The sequence below is a fragment of the Gopherus flavomarginatus genome, chromosome 5 (genome assembly GCF_025201925.1).
Source record: "Gopherus flavomarginatus isolate rGopFla2 chromosome 5, rGopFla2.mat.asm, whole genome shotgun sequence".
NCBI classification, from domain to species: domain Eukaryota; kingdom Metazoa; phylum Chordata; order Testudines; family Testudinidae; genus Gopherus; species Gopherus flavomarginatus.
Window position 1 is genome coordinate 21083756 of NC_066621.1, and position 15607 is coordinate 21099362.

Sequence of the window (15607 nt, forward strand, 5' to 3'; positions counted from 1 at the left end):
ATCCCTCCTTTACCCAGATAGGGAAACTGAGGCACATAGTTTCTGTTAAGACTGTGCGTCTGACTGGAATGAGACCTGAGAAGTGATAGACTCGACTTAGCCATGAAGCCAGAGAAATCGTGTCCCACCGAAACATGAGAGTCACTTAGCTATTGAGTTGGCCTGGAAATGAAATCTTCTGAGCCTGTGTTGAAGAGGGAGTTGCCTTCATGAGTCCTCTTTGTTCAGTCCTGTTGGAACTAGCTACATCCTGCTCAATAGGCAGGCTGGGCCTTCAGTAACATAGACCAGTATTTCCCAACCAGGGGCGGAGTAGTTGACAGACTAGTTCAGGGAGAGCCAGGGGCAGGAGAGGAGCAGTGAGTGGAGAATGCTGCTCCACACAGGATGTACCCAATCCCCATGCATCTGCCTTCCCTGCTCCTGCAGCAGACCCTAATGCTCCTATCCAGGGCTCAGCAGCCCAAGTTTATTTTCTCTCCTCATGTGGCACCCTGGTCAGTCCCAGGAATGCACATGGCTTAACCACTGAGGCCACTCATGTGCAGACACTTCCCTCTGCATGCTGGGCAGCACGTGGTCTACTGGCAAGCAAAAGGACACAGAGGAGAAGGGAAAGAAAAGGAACAGAGGCAGAAAACATGAGAGAGAGAGAGAAAGAATAGATATGGTAGCAACTATGCCAGGCCATGGAGCAATGAGACACCAGGGGTGTATGTGGAGGGACCAATCCACCAACCAGGAGGTTACACCAGTGAAAGCTGGGGAAACCGTGGTTTAAGTTTGCCAGACTCTAGGGCTGATCTATGAATGGCTGCCAGCCTGGGCCCTATTCCCAACTCTGCCACTGACCTTCTAGTTGGATTTTCAAACCTCCCTAGGTGCCTAACTCCCACTAGGTGCTGATCAGAGCAGAACCAACCCCAACTCAATCATCCCAGCCAGGGCTTTGTCAAGCTGGGCCTTAAAAACCTTTAAGGATGAAGATTCCACCACCTCGCTGGGGAACCCATTCCAGTGCTTCACCACCCTCCAAGTGAAATAGTGTTTCCTAATATCCAACCTAGACCTTCCCCACTGCAACTTGAGACCGTTGCTCCTTGTTCTGTCATCTGCCAGCACTGAGAACAGTCTAGTTCCATCCTCTTTGGAACCCCTCTTCAGGGAGTTAAAGGCTGCTATCAAGGCTCCCCTCACTCTTCTTTTATGCAGACAAAACAAGCCATTCCCTCAGCCTCTCCTTGTAAACCATGTGCTCCAGCCCCCTAATCATTTTCGTTGCCTTCTGCTGGACACTCTCCAATTTGTTCACATCTTTTCTGTAGCGGGGGGCCCAAAACTGGAGGCAGTACTCCAGATGTGGCCTCACTAGTGCCGAATAGAGGGGAATAATCACTTCCCTCGATCTGCTGGCAATACTCCTACTAATGCAGCCCAATATGCCATTAGCCCCGTTGGCAATGAGGGCACACTGCTGACTCATATCCACTTTTTCATCCACTGTAATCCCCAAGTCCTTTTCTGCAGAACTGCTGCTTAGCTAGTCGGTCCCCATCCTGTAGCAGTGCATGGGATTCTTCCATCCTAAGCGTAGGACTCTGCACTTGTCCTTGTTGAACCTCATCATATTTCTTTTGGCCCAATCCTCCAGTTTGTCTAGGTCACTTTGGACCCTATCCCTACCCTCCAGTGTATCTACCTCTACCGCCAGCTTAGTGTCATCCATGAACTTGCTGAGGGTGCAATCCATCCCATCATCCATCATTAATAAAGATGTTGAAAAAAACCAGCCCCATGACTGACCCCTGGGGCACTCCGCTTGATACTGACTGCCAACTAGACATCGAGCCGTTGATCACTACCTGTTGAGCCTGACAATCTAGCCAGTTTTCTGTCCACCTTATAATCCATTCATCCAATCCATATTTTAACTTACTGGCAAGAATACTGCGGGAGACGCAGTAGTGTAGCTGGTGGGATTCAGTGGAAGCAGCTGCTTCTGCTCAGGCTGGCAGGCATGGAAGTGGCACCTGCCGGTCGCATGGCCGGAGGAGCCGCGGGGTGGCACACCGTACGGAAGCGCAGGAGGGAAGGTGAGCGGAGCGGGGTGGGGTATCCGATCTGGGGGAGTGGCCAGAGGGAGAGCCAAGGAGGGGGTGCCTTTTTTATGTTTTGTGCTCCCCCTAAGCCGAAAACCTGGCTATGCCACTGGGGAGACCATATCAAAAGATTTGCTAAAGTCAACCACTTTCCCCATATCCACAGAGGCAGTTATCGCCTCACAGAAGGCAATCAAGTTGGTCAGGCATGACTTTCCCTTGGTGAATCCATGTTGACTGTTCCTGATCACCTTTCTCTCCTCCAAGTGCTTCAAAATGGTTTCCTTGAGGATCGGCTTCATGATTTTTCCAGGGACTGAGGTGAGGATGACCGGTTTGTAGTTCCCCAGATTCTCCTTCTTCCCTTTTTAAAAGATGGGCACTATATTTGCCTATTTCCAATCTTCCAGGATCTTCCCCGATCGCCACAAGTTTTTAAAGATAATGGCCAATGGCTCTGCAATCACATCAGCCAACTTCCTCAGCACCCTCAGATGCATTAGATCTGGACCCATGGACTTGTGCATGTCCAGCTTTTCTAAATAGTCCTTAACCTGTTATTTCACCACGAGGGCTGCTCACCTCCTCTCCATACTGTGCTGCCCAATGCAGCAGTGGGAGCTGACCTTGTCCGTGAAGGCCGAGGCAAAAAAAGCATTGAGTACTTCAGCTTTTTCCACATCATCTGTCACTATGTTGCCTCCCCCATTCATTAAGGGTCCCACACTTTCCCTGACCTTCTTGTTGCTAACATATCTGTAGAAACCCTTCTTGTTACCCTTTGCATGCCTGGCTAGCTACAACTCCAGTTGTGCTTTGGCCTTCTTGATTACACCTCTGCATGCTGAAGCAATATTTTTACACTCCTCTCTAGTTTCCACTAATGTATATGATGCCCATGTAGTGGATAAGGAAACTGTTACTATATGGTAAAACTGTGCCAGTTCGGTACAAATGCATTTGAAGTTTGTCACCAGGGTCATTAATGTTTGCACAAAAAATATGAATGTTTCTTTTTCATAAGGTTTTGTGTTGCGCTTGTACTCTGATTACCAATGAAGAAAGCAACCTTCATAATTACCGAGTGTGAAGTGGTATGGAGCAATCCCACTGCTATGAGTTGATGAATGGCATCAGATAATAAGACCAAGCGTCTTCTGACTCCACCCAACCCTGCCTACACCTCAGTGCTGACTGCTCATCAGCAAAAGACAGCTGTTCTGTCACTGACTAGAAGCACAATCTGCTAAGTGCTGCTCGGCACCCCACAAACTCTTTTGCAAACTGCAGGTTTGAGCTCCCAGTGTGGTTGGCAATGGCTGAAGAAGATCCAAAGGGCCCTGGAGGCCCAATCTCTCTTTCTTTTTCAGGTAGTGGGTTTCTTGTAAACTACCAAGTAGGAGTGGTGCAGGCTTTATGGGAATTGGCACCTGAAATAATGAGATCAACATCCAAGGTCTACGGAGCATCGTGTGGGTCACTTGTAGCTGCAGCAGTGGCATGTGATGTTAACATAGGTAAGGAAGGTGTCGATTTACTTCATTCCATATGTGTGTATTTTTAAACACGGCTTCTTCTAGGGGTATTTCAATGGGCAGAGAATCAGAGAAATGGAAGGCTGGAAAGGACCTCAAGAGGTCAGCTACTCCAGTGTTTCCCCATGACCGGTCCATGGACCAGTGCCGATCCCTGAGATCTCCCTGTCACCATTTAGGAAGACAGTCCCTGGTATCAAAAAGATTGAGAAACTCTGATCTAGTCCATCCCCCTGCGTTGAGACAGGACCAAGGAAACTTAGACCAGCCCTGATGGGTTTGTCCAACCTGTTCTTAAAAACCACCAATGACGGGGCTTCCACAACCTCCCTTGAAAGCCCATTCCAGAGCTTAACTTCCTTTATGGTCAGAAAGTTTTCCCTCACGTCTAACCTAAATCTCCGATGCTGCAGAAGAAGCCCATTACTTCTTATCCTATCTTCAGGACGTGGAGAACAAGCGATCCTGGTCCTCTTTATAACAGCCCTTAGCATATCTGAAGATTGTTATCGGGTCCCCCTGCCATGCCTGAGGGTAGCGACTTGTATATATGAGAGGAAGGCTAGTCCAGTGGTTAGGACATTACTTTAGGACTGAGGAAACCTGGGTTTAATTCACTGTTCTGTCACAGATTCCTGTACGCCCTTGGGCAAGTGACTTAGGGCTACTCACAAGAGAGATGCATGTGCCTCAGTCCAAAATTTAGGCATCATGGGCGTTCACAAAATCGCTGCTAAGCTGCCACCCAAAGACCTCTGACCCCTAAGTTTCTGCAGCTGGGCGTGCATATGGCCCCCTCAGTCCTGACATAACTGAGCAGCTTGGTGCCAAACTCACATCTAAGTCCCAACGGGAGTCCCAAACTAGGCGCTTCTCCATCTCTTTTGCCTGTTTTACCTCCAGAGCGGAGATAGGATGTGAACATTGGGAAGTGTTATGAACTTCAAAGTATGATACCAAACAATGTGCCAGGCAAGAGTGGACTTTGGGAGCAAAGAGGGTCAAGTGGTTTCCCTGGGGAATCTCTAGATGGAGGTGAATGCAAATTTCCCACTTCTGCATATGCAAAAACCCCAGCCTACACTTTGAGGAGGGGACCATTTTCTGATGATCACCTGCTCCTGGAGTCTCAGTATCAAAGGCCCTCGCTATATAAAGAAAAGACTGAACTATTCATGGGGGTGCTAGTTCAAGCTAAGGCTATGAATTTGTAACTACAGGAAAAACCCCTGGTGTGGTTTGAAGGACTGACTCACAGAGTGAGGGATGATCTCTGGCAAGTTTGTTAGCACGAGTGTAGGTTCTTTTATTGTTTTCATAGATTTCCTCAGGAATGCTTTCATGTTAAGAATAAATGTGCTTGCTTACAAAGGGCTGTGTAGTCACTTGTCATCGCTGCCACTTACAGCTGTTCCTAGCCTTCGAAGAGACAGCAAAGCACAGATGCTGGGCTGTTTTGGCAGTCTGGCTTGCTGGGGATATTACAGGGCAGGGAACTGTGCAGCATGGAAAACCCCTGGTCAAGAGGGAGAGAGATACAGGGCTCTACCCACAAAAGGTGATGGCTGAGTTGCTGGGAGCACAAAGTGGGTGCCGTTGGTGGACCACAGAGGGGAATACAAGTGCAGTTGCCCTGAGCTCTGACACAGGCAATGGGGGACAGGAGTCCTGAATAGAAGACTGGAGGGGGTCTGGATCAAGGGACAATGTGTAAGAAGATAGTAGAGGGATAAATGAGGATTGGGTGGGCCATAACCAGCAGATTGCTGCATCCCTCATGCATACCCCCTTGGCCCAGGGATCTTACTTCCTTTTCCCCCCACAGAACTGGTTTGACAAGCATCCTGGAGCTCATCAGACCAGGTCTCCCTGTCAACGGGCCACAAACACAATTCCCCGGTGTACCTGTGCCAACCTGCTAATGTTGTTGAGGAGTCAGAGTTAAGGTACTGGCATGGTAGCACAAGGTGGATGGTCGAGGGGACGGAGCATCTCTCTGTGTTTGGAGGAGGCGCTGAGTCTGCGCGCTCTGCATGTTGTCGGGTGTTAGGGTGAAGATGTTTCTCTTAACTCATCAATTCCTTTCTTTTAGAGATGAGTGTGAGGGGGGCTTGCCCTTCTGCAAACCAACATGGTTTTGAAAGGAGGTTTAGGTGGTGAGATGTAAGGTTGGACCAAATCCAGGGACCTGTCTCGTGATGTTGTGTGTGGCTGAAGCATACTGGGGAGTATTAGATACAGCCTAGTAGCAACATGTGCAAGCGTCTTCAGTTACAAAAGTCATCGTCTATGATGCAATATTTAGATTCTGCTCCTGAGGTGAAATCTACAACATTGAGATTGTTGCCAATTTACGGTTGAGCTAAAGCCCTCTGAAGTCTTTCCATTCACTTCAGGATGCTTTGGATCAGATCTGGTCGCTCAATCTCATGTTTGCCAGAAGCTGGGAATGGACGACAGTGGATAGATCACTTGATGATTCCCTATTCTGTTCATTGCCTCTGGAGCACCTGGCATTGGCCACTGTCAGAAGACAGGATACTGGGCTAGATGGACCTTTGGTCTGACTCAGTATGGCCGTGTGACAAAGTGGGACTGTTCTTGGTGTTTCCTCTGAATACTGTTTGGGTGCCTCAGTTTCTGGCCGACACTCTGTCTCCTGGCAACTAATGGCCCGAGCCCTTCCCCCCTGCAAGGTGATGCTAAAGGTGTGGGAGAACAGAGAGGTCAGGTGACCTCCAGGCCCGGGAAAGGAACTCAGCAGAGAAGGAGGGGCTGGAGGGGGTTTCAGTTGGGAGCTGGCTAGGGATGGGAAGTGAGAGTAGACGGGGTTGTCTGGCTTGCTGGGCCCCAGAATGGACCTGGCTGAGGGGTCCCGTTCTCTGGACCTACAAGCTCTGTTTTAGGGCGTGTTCCTATCATCTAATAAACCTCTATTTTACTGGCTGGCTAAGAGTCACGTCTGACTGTGAAGTGGGGGTGCATGCAGGACCCTCTGGCTTCCCCAGGACTCCGCCTGGGCGGACTCACTGTGGGAAGCGCACAGAGGGGCAGAGGATGCTGAATGCTCCAAGGTCAGACCCAGGAAGGTGAAGCCGTGTGAGCTTCTTGCCCTGAAGACAGTCTGCTCCAAGGGAGAGGACGCTCCCCAAAGTCCTGACTGGCGTTGTGGGGAGCAGTTCCAGAGCATCTTCCGAGGACTCCGTGGGAGGCTGTCCTTATGTCCTTAATGCTTTCTTGTGAAAATGCAGCTGTCAGCTAAATAGCAACTGAAAGGGAGAAAAGTTTGTTTCCCTCCTGCCAGATTGTTTGATTTTTGTTTTCTCCTCGACTCCTGATATTTATCACACCACACCACCTAACTCCCCCTGCAGGAATCACTGGGAAAGCCCAGATTCACAGCTCTTTCTTTTGCAACCGTGGAGAAGATATGCTTTGAGATTCTTCTTGGAAACAGTTTTCCCATACAATCCAGTGCTAGGTGAGATCGCTTTATATTGCTAATTATTTATACATCACGATAGGCTCCAATGAATCCATTACTTGCATGCACAACACCTAGCACTATGGAACCTCTGACTGGAAATTCTAGCTGCTACCACAAGACAAGTAACAACAACATTCTTGTCTCCAGATTTTACAATATTCTATTCTATAGGTTCTCATACCACACTCATCACTGTATAGCATCTGCAATTGGGATGTGAGAGAATTTGTCCCTTTCTGTCTATATGCACTGGTGATCGAGATCGGTTACTCCCTCCCAGGTCTGATAGAAGAATTTTTTCATGAAGCTATGGAAGAAGCCAAGAAAGCAAGTAGTTTCACCCTTTGTCCAGGTTACCGTATGCTTCGGATCATAGAGAAGCGGCTGAGTCAAACACTGTCGGAGAACTCACACCAGCTGGCTTCAGGGAAGCTTTGCATTTCCCTCACGCGCTTGTTGGACTTACAGAATGTCGTCATTTCAGAGTACAGATCAAAGGAGGAGCTCATACAGGTAATGGTGGCTTTGTTTCCTATATATTTAAAAGAGGGGGAAGTAATTAAACTGATGATGAGCTAGGAAAATAACAACTGAGTTTATTAGGGAGAGAGGAATCCTGTTGAGCTTAACTCAAACTGCAGGTGCATAGAATCATAGAGTATCAGGGTTGGAAAGGACCTCAGGAGGTCATCTAGTCCACCCCCCTGCCCAAAGCAGGACTAATCCCCAACTAAATAGCCCAGCCAGGGCTTTATCAAGCCGGACCTTAAAAACCTCTAAGGAAGGAGATTCCACCACCTCCCTAGGTAACTCATTCCAGTGCTTCACCACCCTCCTAGTGAAAAAGTTTTTCATAATATCCAACCTAAACCTCCCCCACTGAACATGCAGTGCAGGCTGGGATAGGAGAACTCCAGCCTGCTCCAATTCCACAGAGACTCCACCCCTAGCTGAGCATCAAGTCATAAGCAAAATATTCCATCAGCTCTAACTCTTGTTGGCTTATTTATTCAGAAGCCATTTGGATATGGAGGCAGCAGCCACATACAAATTAACCCATAGTGACTGACTCTGCCTGTTGCATGAACTGCGCCCATGAGTGAAAATGCCAGTTCTGCTCCAACCTAGCAATTTACAGAGCTGTCTGGCTGGATTCACCATCTGTTTCTCTGGAATTCTCCCTCAGGCAGCACAATGGGAATCAAACCTTTAACAAGTATAAGAGGGGTAGCCGTGTTAGTCTGGATCTGTAAAAGCAGCAAAGGGTCCTGTGGCACCTTATAGACTAACAGACGTTTTGGAGGTATTCACCCACGAAAGCTCATGCTCCAAAACGTCTGTTAGTCTATAAGGTGCCACAGGACTCTCTGCCGCTTTTACAAACCTTTAACAGGCTCTTGGAATTCAGCCCTCATGTGAATCAGTTGCGACAATGTGTTGGCCTTAGACGAGTGGGCAGCACTGACTGTATGCCCAGTTTACAGATGGAAAAAGTGGAGTACAGGGAGGGGAAGTGACTTGCACAAGGTCCCATAACAAGTCTGTGGCAGAGAAGAGAATAGCCCCCGCTTCAGCTGGTCCGTTGCCCTACCTCAGATGGGAAGTGCAACTAACCAACAGCAGAGCAGCCAAAGAGCCTGTGCACAAACTGCTGGCAATGGCACAGCATCAACACACTGAAATAAAGACAACCAGGTTTTTTCCCCTCTACACTTGCTCCATCGTGTCAGTTTGAGGTATTACTTGTAACAATGGGGCAGCATTTTCAGAGGGAAACATTATTTCCTGGTTGATGATGCAACTCTAAAATATTTATCTCTACTCACCTGTAACCCTCTGCCCTTCTCCCCACAGGCAGTGATCTGTAGCTGCTTCCTTCCTATCTATTGTGGATTCAACCCTCCCTCCTTCCAAGGCATGGTGAGTGCTCTTTGCCAATGCTCCAGGCGGAAAATGTTCTGATCCCACCAGACAGTGGGCTGACATGGATCTCAGGCATGCAGCTGTGGTGTGCAGCTCTTACTGCCTGGGGTCCTAGCGGGTTATTAGTCCAAAAAGCATATTTGTTAATTTCAAAAGGGTTGTGAGTTCAATCCTCGAGGGGGCCATTTAGGGATCTAGGACAAAAATCTGTCTGGGGATTGGTCCTGCTTTGAGCAGGTGGTTGGACTAGATGACCTCCTGAGGTCCCTTCCAACCCTGATATTCTATAAGTCCATGGGACTTCACACCCTTTGAGTTTTGATGTAAGTTTCCAGTTGGCTAGAAGCTGTGGAGGTGAAAGCGCAAATGAAACCAGCGAGTTGAGTTAAGCTCTGGGCATATGGATCCGTCCAGGTTGCAAGTGTTTGCTTGAGCCAATAGCACCACCATGGGCCCGGCTGGCACAAGTTTATATTCATTTGCAGTATGCATATAAGGGCCTGTCCTGGACCCAGAACTACACAATGGCACCTAGAATCTAGGGACCATGTTCTCACCTGCTGTGAATTGGAATAGCTCTAGTACACGCAATGGACCTGTGCTGATTTACTCCCTAGATCTCTTTACTCCCAATCCGCTGCCTTAGCCACGAGACTCCCCTTCATTTAATGGCATTAGCTACACAAGGGCTTGATTCTCATTTGCACTAAGACAATGTAAAAAGGCCTTAAAATGGGCATCAATGTGATTTGCACTCCAGCGTTAAGTGGCCTTAATGTAAATGAGAACCGGGCCCAAAAGTTCCCATTTTACGTGTCTAAGCTGTGATCTGGACTTCCTAATGGGATTTGGCTCTCATGTTAAGGCGTGCACATGAGATAAGCATGCTGTGATCCACACCAAAGAAGAACCATTATCTGATTCAAACTGCATGTTTTCCCAGCGCTACATTGATGGAGGTATGACTAACGTGCAGCCTGGCTCGGAGTCGGAAAACATGATCACGGTATCCCCTTACACAGGAGAGGTCGACATCTGCCCGAGGGACTGCCCTGCCTATTTCAACTGCATTGGCTTCTTCCGAAGCACCTTCCAGCTCTCAGTTGAGAACTTGTGCAGGTTTAGTTATAGTATTTTCCCACCCAGTCTTTCGGTGAGTAACCTCAGGGACTGCACAGTGCCAGATCATTTCAGTATTGCCAACTCCAAGCATGTGAGGATCATAAATCATGAATCATGAGATTGCTTAAAAATTGCCTTAAAAAAAAAACTGCCTTAGAAAAAAATTCTGGGTAGGTTCTATTTGCCTTCTGATGTTTCAGCCTTTAGAATTCAAATTTTCAGGCTTTTTTCCACAGCAATGTTGTTTAATGAAAGCAGAGATGCTCACCAAAAATAAATAAATAAATAAAAGAACAAAGTAAAAAAAATAATAATCACATGACTCCACAAGAAAAACACCAAATATTGCAAGATGCACAATGAAATGACAAGAGTTGGCAACATTGTGATTACTGCCTACAGGGGTACTTTTTTTGCAATTGGAATGACTATCCTTTATAATGATGAGTGGTTTCCCCTGCAGGTTCTACATGAGTTTTATTTAAAAGGATATCATGATGCCGTTTTCTTCTTACAGAGGCACAGTAAGTGTTACAAAGATTGGCAGGCCTATGTGAATTAGGAATTCCTAGTTTGCTCCATCCCACAAAGCATCACTGGGATTTTTTGCACAATCCCAGGTCATTACACATCACCCAAGTTCATGTGATTATTTGTGAACATGTAACTCTTGCAACTATCAATAGGGGAGAAATGGACAGTAAATGGAACGGACAAGAAAATACCGCAGCAGACGCCTGTGCACTGTGACAAAGGTAGAGGATCTGTATTTCTTCTCTTCCCTTGGTTTTCACTAGCTGAGTAACATTACACTGAGATCTCTACGGCATGCTGCAGGAAGTGAAAGGACATGGAGTACCTCCTTTGCAAACCCATCAGGAACGTGGTGAGGAGAACATCAGGAAGGGGAGGGGGCATAGGTGTCAACTCTGTGGGTACTCAGGGCTGGAAAAAAAATAGTGGGAGCTTAGCACCCACCAACCATAGCTGATTGGTGGCTTGGGGAGGGGCTTGGGGGAGGACAGAGAGCAGCAAGGGCCTCAGGGAGGGGGATGGTGAGAAAAGGCAGGGTGAGGGTGGGGCCTTGGGGCAGAGAGAGTTGTGGGGCACCTGCGAGGAAAAATAAGTCAGTACCTATGGGAGGGAGTTAAGGCCATATTCACTAAAGTGACTTATTGGTGCACCTTGCTGAGCTGGTTCTGTGTGAAACATCATCAAATATACTGCTCTTCCCTGTTGCCCCATGGGCTGACTTAGGCCAGTATCTCTGAGATCTCTCTCACGTCCTCAGGGCTGAGAGGCAGAGGTGGTTATCACAGAATATCAGGGTTGGAAGGGACCTCAGGAGGTCATCTAGTCCAACCCCCTGCTCAAAGCAGGACCAATCCCCATACAGATTTTTCAGCCCAGTTCCCTAAATGGCCCCCTCAAAAACTGAGCTCACAACCCTGGGTTTAGCAGGCCAGTGCTCAAACCACTGAGCTATCCCTCCCACACAGTCTTATATGGTGATTATTCATTACTTATGTAGCATCATAGATGTGCATTGGGAGCCATGCCCAGCAGCAGCCCCAGAGGGGTCTTTCCGAGAGGAGCATGCACTCCAATCTGGACACTGAATGGGGGCGGGGAGGGAGTTGAGGATGATTCTATGGTCAGTGGCTGGTCTGCAGCTTTACCCCTCTGCCCCTGGCACTGACCCCATAATAATAAGGGGGAGCAGATATTTGAGTTTCATCTTAATTGAATTTGCCTTTATTGACCACTTGATATTTAAGGATTGCATTTGTTTGTTTCACCTCCATTGGCTTTTAGCGGTAGCTCTGCCTGCCTCAAAGAGCCAGGAGACGCCTGGATCCTTGGGCTCAGCTGCTGAGATCACATCACAGCATCTTGTGCCATGCAAACTTCACATGGACCCGTCACTTCCTCTCACTGACAGGTGAGAACGACCTGTATGAGGATTTTAGCTCTTTTCACAACAGCATTAGCCACAAAGGCCCTCTCTTCATCAGGAAAGAAGGGGGTGCTCTTCATTTGAGTTAGCAGCAGAGTGAAGACAAGGCTCGACCAGTTCACTTGTGTGAAAACTACGCACTGCCTTGTCTTCCTCAGGGGTGTTCAGCTAATTTGACGGAAGAACACACTTTTTTTACCTAAGGAAGACACAGCCTAAGGGAGGAGAGCATGGAACCGCTTCTCAGCTGGTGTAAATCGGCATAGTTCCAATGACTCCAGTTAGACTTATTCTGATTTACCTCAGCTGAGAATCTGACTTGTGTGTCCCTTAGTTGACAAGTAGTTAGGACACCTGGGTTCTGCTCCCAGTTCAGCCACTGATTCGCTGTGACACCTTGGATAAATCACTTAGCTTGCATCTATCTCCGAATGGGTGTGTAAGAATAAGTTCTAATAAGCTAAATCAATCAGTGGGAGTGGCTAATCCAGGGTTAAAAATTAAATTGGGTTTCTCTTTGACGTCCTATTTTGCCCTCCCCAAATATATTCCACAAGAAAAGTCCTAGCAGCTACTTTATCGATTGGTTAGATCCAGTGCCAAAGTACAACTTTCGTTTTGCAAAATTTGAATTGATTCGGACAAGGGGTCCTTGAATTAGAATGCCCTACAGTAGAGATGTTAAATAATTCTTCCTATAAACTTCTTCTAGCCTTTTATTGTCACTTTGTAAACCCCCATCCCCAAAGAATCCAAATTAGAAAGAAAAAGAATTCAATGTAGGCCGTGTCTACACTAGTACTTACATTGGCAAAACTTTTGTCACTCAGGGGAGGGGAAAAAAAAGCACAACACCCCGTGAGCGACATATGTTTTGCTGGCATAAGTGCTATGTCTGCAGGCGCCGCTCTCCCGCTGACATAGCTACCGCCGCTCTTGAGCTGGTTTTCCATGTTGACAGGAGAGCTCTCTCCCATCAGCATAATGCAGCCACACAAGCGCTTTTACAGCAGCACAGCTATATTGGTACAATGTGCCGCTGTACGCTTGTAACTGAAGAGATGGCCTTTGTTTATTAGAGCTCCAGGGATCTGTGCCAAGGGAGAAATGTTTGCTCAGTACAGGAAGACAACCAATAATCCAACTTCCAAGGAGGCCATTCTGACAGCAGCTGCATAACTACGCTCTGCAAGGGCCTGATCAAAGCCCACTGAAGTCAATGGGAGTCTTTCCACTGACTTAATGGGCTCTGGATCAGGCCTGGAATGAGGACCAGGGCAGGCTGTTGTGCTGTCCAGTTGACTACTGGGCCCACTCTGAAGTACATATGAAGTCACAGAGCTCAAGGCCAGAAGGGCCTGACCTCCTGTATCTCACAGGCCACTAACACCACCCAGCCACCCCAAGTGCGTAGGTGAAGAATGAAATCTGGTTCCTAAACTTCCTTTCTAAATTTGTAGCAGAATCGGGAAAGATGGGTCAGAAATGCAACATGCAGGCGGATAAATAGCGGCATTTACAGGGTGGTGGTAGGGGCAACATGGAGGAATCAAAGTGGCGTTTGCCATTTTCTTGACCATATGGTGGTCCAAAATATTATCACTGGGAAGGGATCATCTCTCTTTATTTTCTCTAGGTAACTGCTGACGAGGGCTGTTCTGGAAAATCTAAACCAGGGCGACTTCTTATTGAAAGCCTTCAAAAGGGATGGACCAAGTGAAGACACCGTTTCCTTGCGCAGAACCCACAGCTGCCATTGACTTCAGCTGAGATCATGGGTGCTCTGGAAATCAGGCTTTACATATATAAATAATATAATAATAAATAATAGATATATAATATGTATGTAAAGAAATGGGATTAACACAGTGTGAATTGTGATACCAGATAACCTACTAGCCTGTGTACATCTCCCTCCCATTCCTACCCCACTTTGCCTGCCCTCCCTTCTCACTGTGTCACGCTGAGTTTTATTCAACTATTTGTGCAACCCCTGGGATGGGGTTCAGAGTCCAGCAAAGGACCCCTGGGGTGGCCTTTGGAATGAGGTTAGGTGCCCTACTCCTCTCTGATTGTAAGGACCTGGGGTAGAGGCTGTGTTTTTTGTTTGTTTTATGCATAGCTATGGTGCTGTAATATAAAATAATAATAAAGATTTCTCTTTCCTCCGATATATCAGAGCTGATTACATCTGTTGCGTTTCCCACATACAATGTGCAAATAGGTACTTTCAGCCAGGAAGAGCTTTTATTTTAGATTTAAGGGAACAACTAAGCAAGAAAGAACAAAAATAAAGTCTCCAAGAGCGAGCACAGTGTGCGTCTTCTGAAACAATCTGCACTGAACTGCATGATCTGCAGCTGCTGATCTCTGCCCACCAGACAGCCCTTATAAGGGGTATTATACAGAAGGCAAAGGCGTAAGAGTTACACAATGAAATATACTGCAAAAAGCTTAAACAAATAGCCCTTCTGCTGCTGCACCTTGACTAACCCAGCCCCATCAGGGGAAGAGGAGAAGCCACAAATCTTAAGAAATGAGTGAGTGTGAAACAAATGTGTCTGTTAATCTGAATCAAATCCTGTGGTCTTTACTTAAGCAAACCTTCCACTGAAGTCACTGGGGAGTTTTGCCTAGGAAGAACGAAGGACTTTCTCTTGGTCTTAAAGTTAAGTCCTTTGTTGATGAATCACTGCTCAGTTAATGGGAAAGACCCTGCGGAAGACCAAATCAATAGGAGCTGCAAAACCATCTGTTTGTAAAGTCCGGTACTAGGCTCCGGTTCAGCAAAGCACGTGCTCAACTTTAAAACAAACAGATGGTCCGTGCGCCAAAGAGTTTATAATCTCTGACTGTGACTTGTGTTTCCTTCAGCTCTTACCTTCCGTGTGGTTGTTCCTCTCACTAGCTTCAGATTCCAAGTTTGGTTCCACTCTGGAAAGTGACACCTTAGTGTTCCATGTTTATCGAGCCTTAGCGGTTTTTGGTGTGGTACCAGTCAAATGATGGCAGCTTTTTTCCCTTCACAGCCAAAGATGTGCACACATCCTGAGATCTGAAAGTCAAGCTGTTTCTTTTATGGCTTGTGCAAAATCATCAGTAACAAAAACAGTATGGGCCAAACACTGGGTTCTAAAGTGAGCAAGTAAGAATCTGAAATGTACAGAGAGGAAAGAGCTCATGAGACTCTTACAGAGTCAGATTAGAACTGCTCTTTAAAAAATATTGCTATAAACACGTGCGCCACTGATATGCAGCTCTCTCTGAAGTGAAATGCAGTAGTTTTTAAACTGAGCACAACAATGTTACACAGCACCATAAGAGAGGAAGAATATTGCATTCAGTTCAAGCTATAAGGAGGCGTGTTTAATACCTGTAGGCAGAATATAATTACCTAATTTAGGAATTTAGCCAGGACACTGAGATTAACACCCCTGCTCTGACAACACCCATTGTGGGATGTTTAAGGTAATAGACACTAATA

At 47.0% G+C, this 15607-nt stretch overlaps 1 protein-coding gene across 1 annotated transcript; it reads left to right on the top strand.

The window, feature by feature from the left end:
* The first annotated feature begins 3414 nt into the window (after window positions 1-3414).
* Window positions 3415-15092, top strand: LOC127052586 (omega-hydroxyceramide transacylase-like). Its single transcript, XM_050956427.1, has 4 exons — window positions 3415-3616; window positions 7402-7634; window positions 8976-9041; window positions 9988-15092. Exons 1-4 carry the CDS (start codon window positions 3415-3417, stop codon window positions 10282-10284), a joined length of 798 nt encoding a protein of 265 aa, XP_050812384.1. The 3' UTR covers window positions 10285-15092.
* The last annotated feature ends 515 nt before the right edge of the window (window positions 15093-15607 follow it).

Coding starts and splice junctions, on each gene's coding strand:
- LOC127052586 (XM_050956427.1), top strand. CDS start 3,415: ATGGCTGAAGAAGATCCAAAGGGCCCTGGAGGCCCAATCTCTCTTTCT. Junction 3,617..7,401: donor GGCATGTGATGTTAACATAG/GTAAGGAAGGTG, acceptor ACTCCCTCCCAG/GTCTGATAGAAGAATTTTTT. Junction 9,042..9,987: donor CTCCCTCCTTCCAAGGCATG/GTGAGTGCTCTT, acceptor ATGTTTTCCCAG/CGCTACATTGATGGAGGTAT.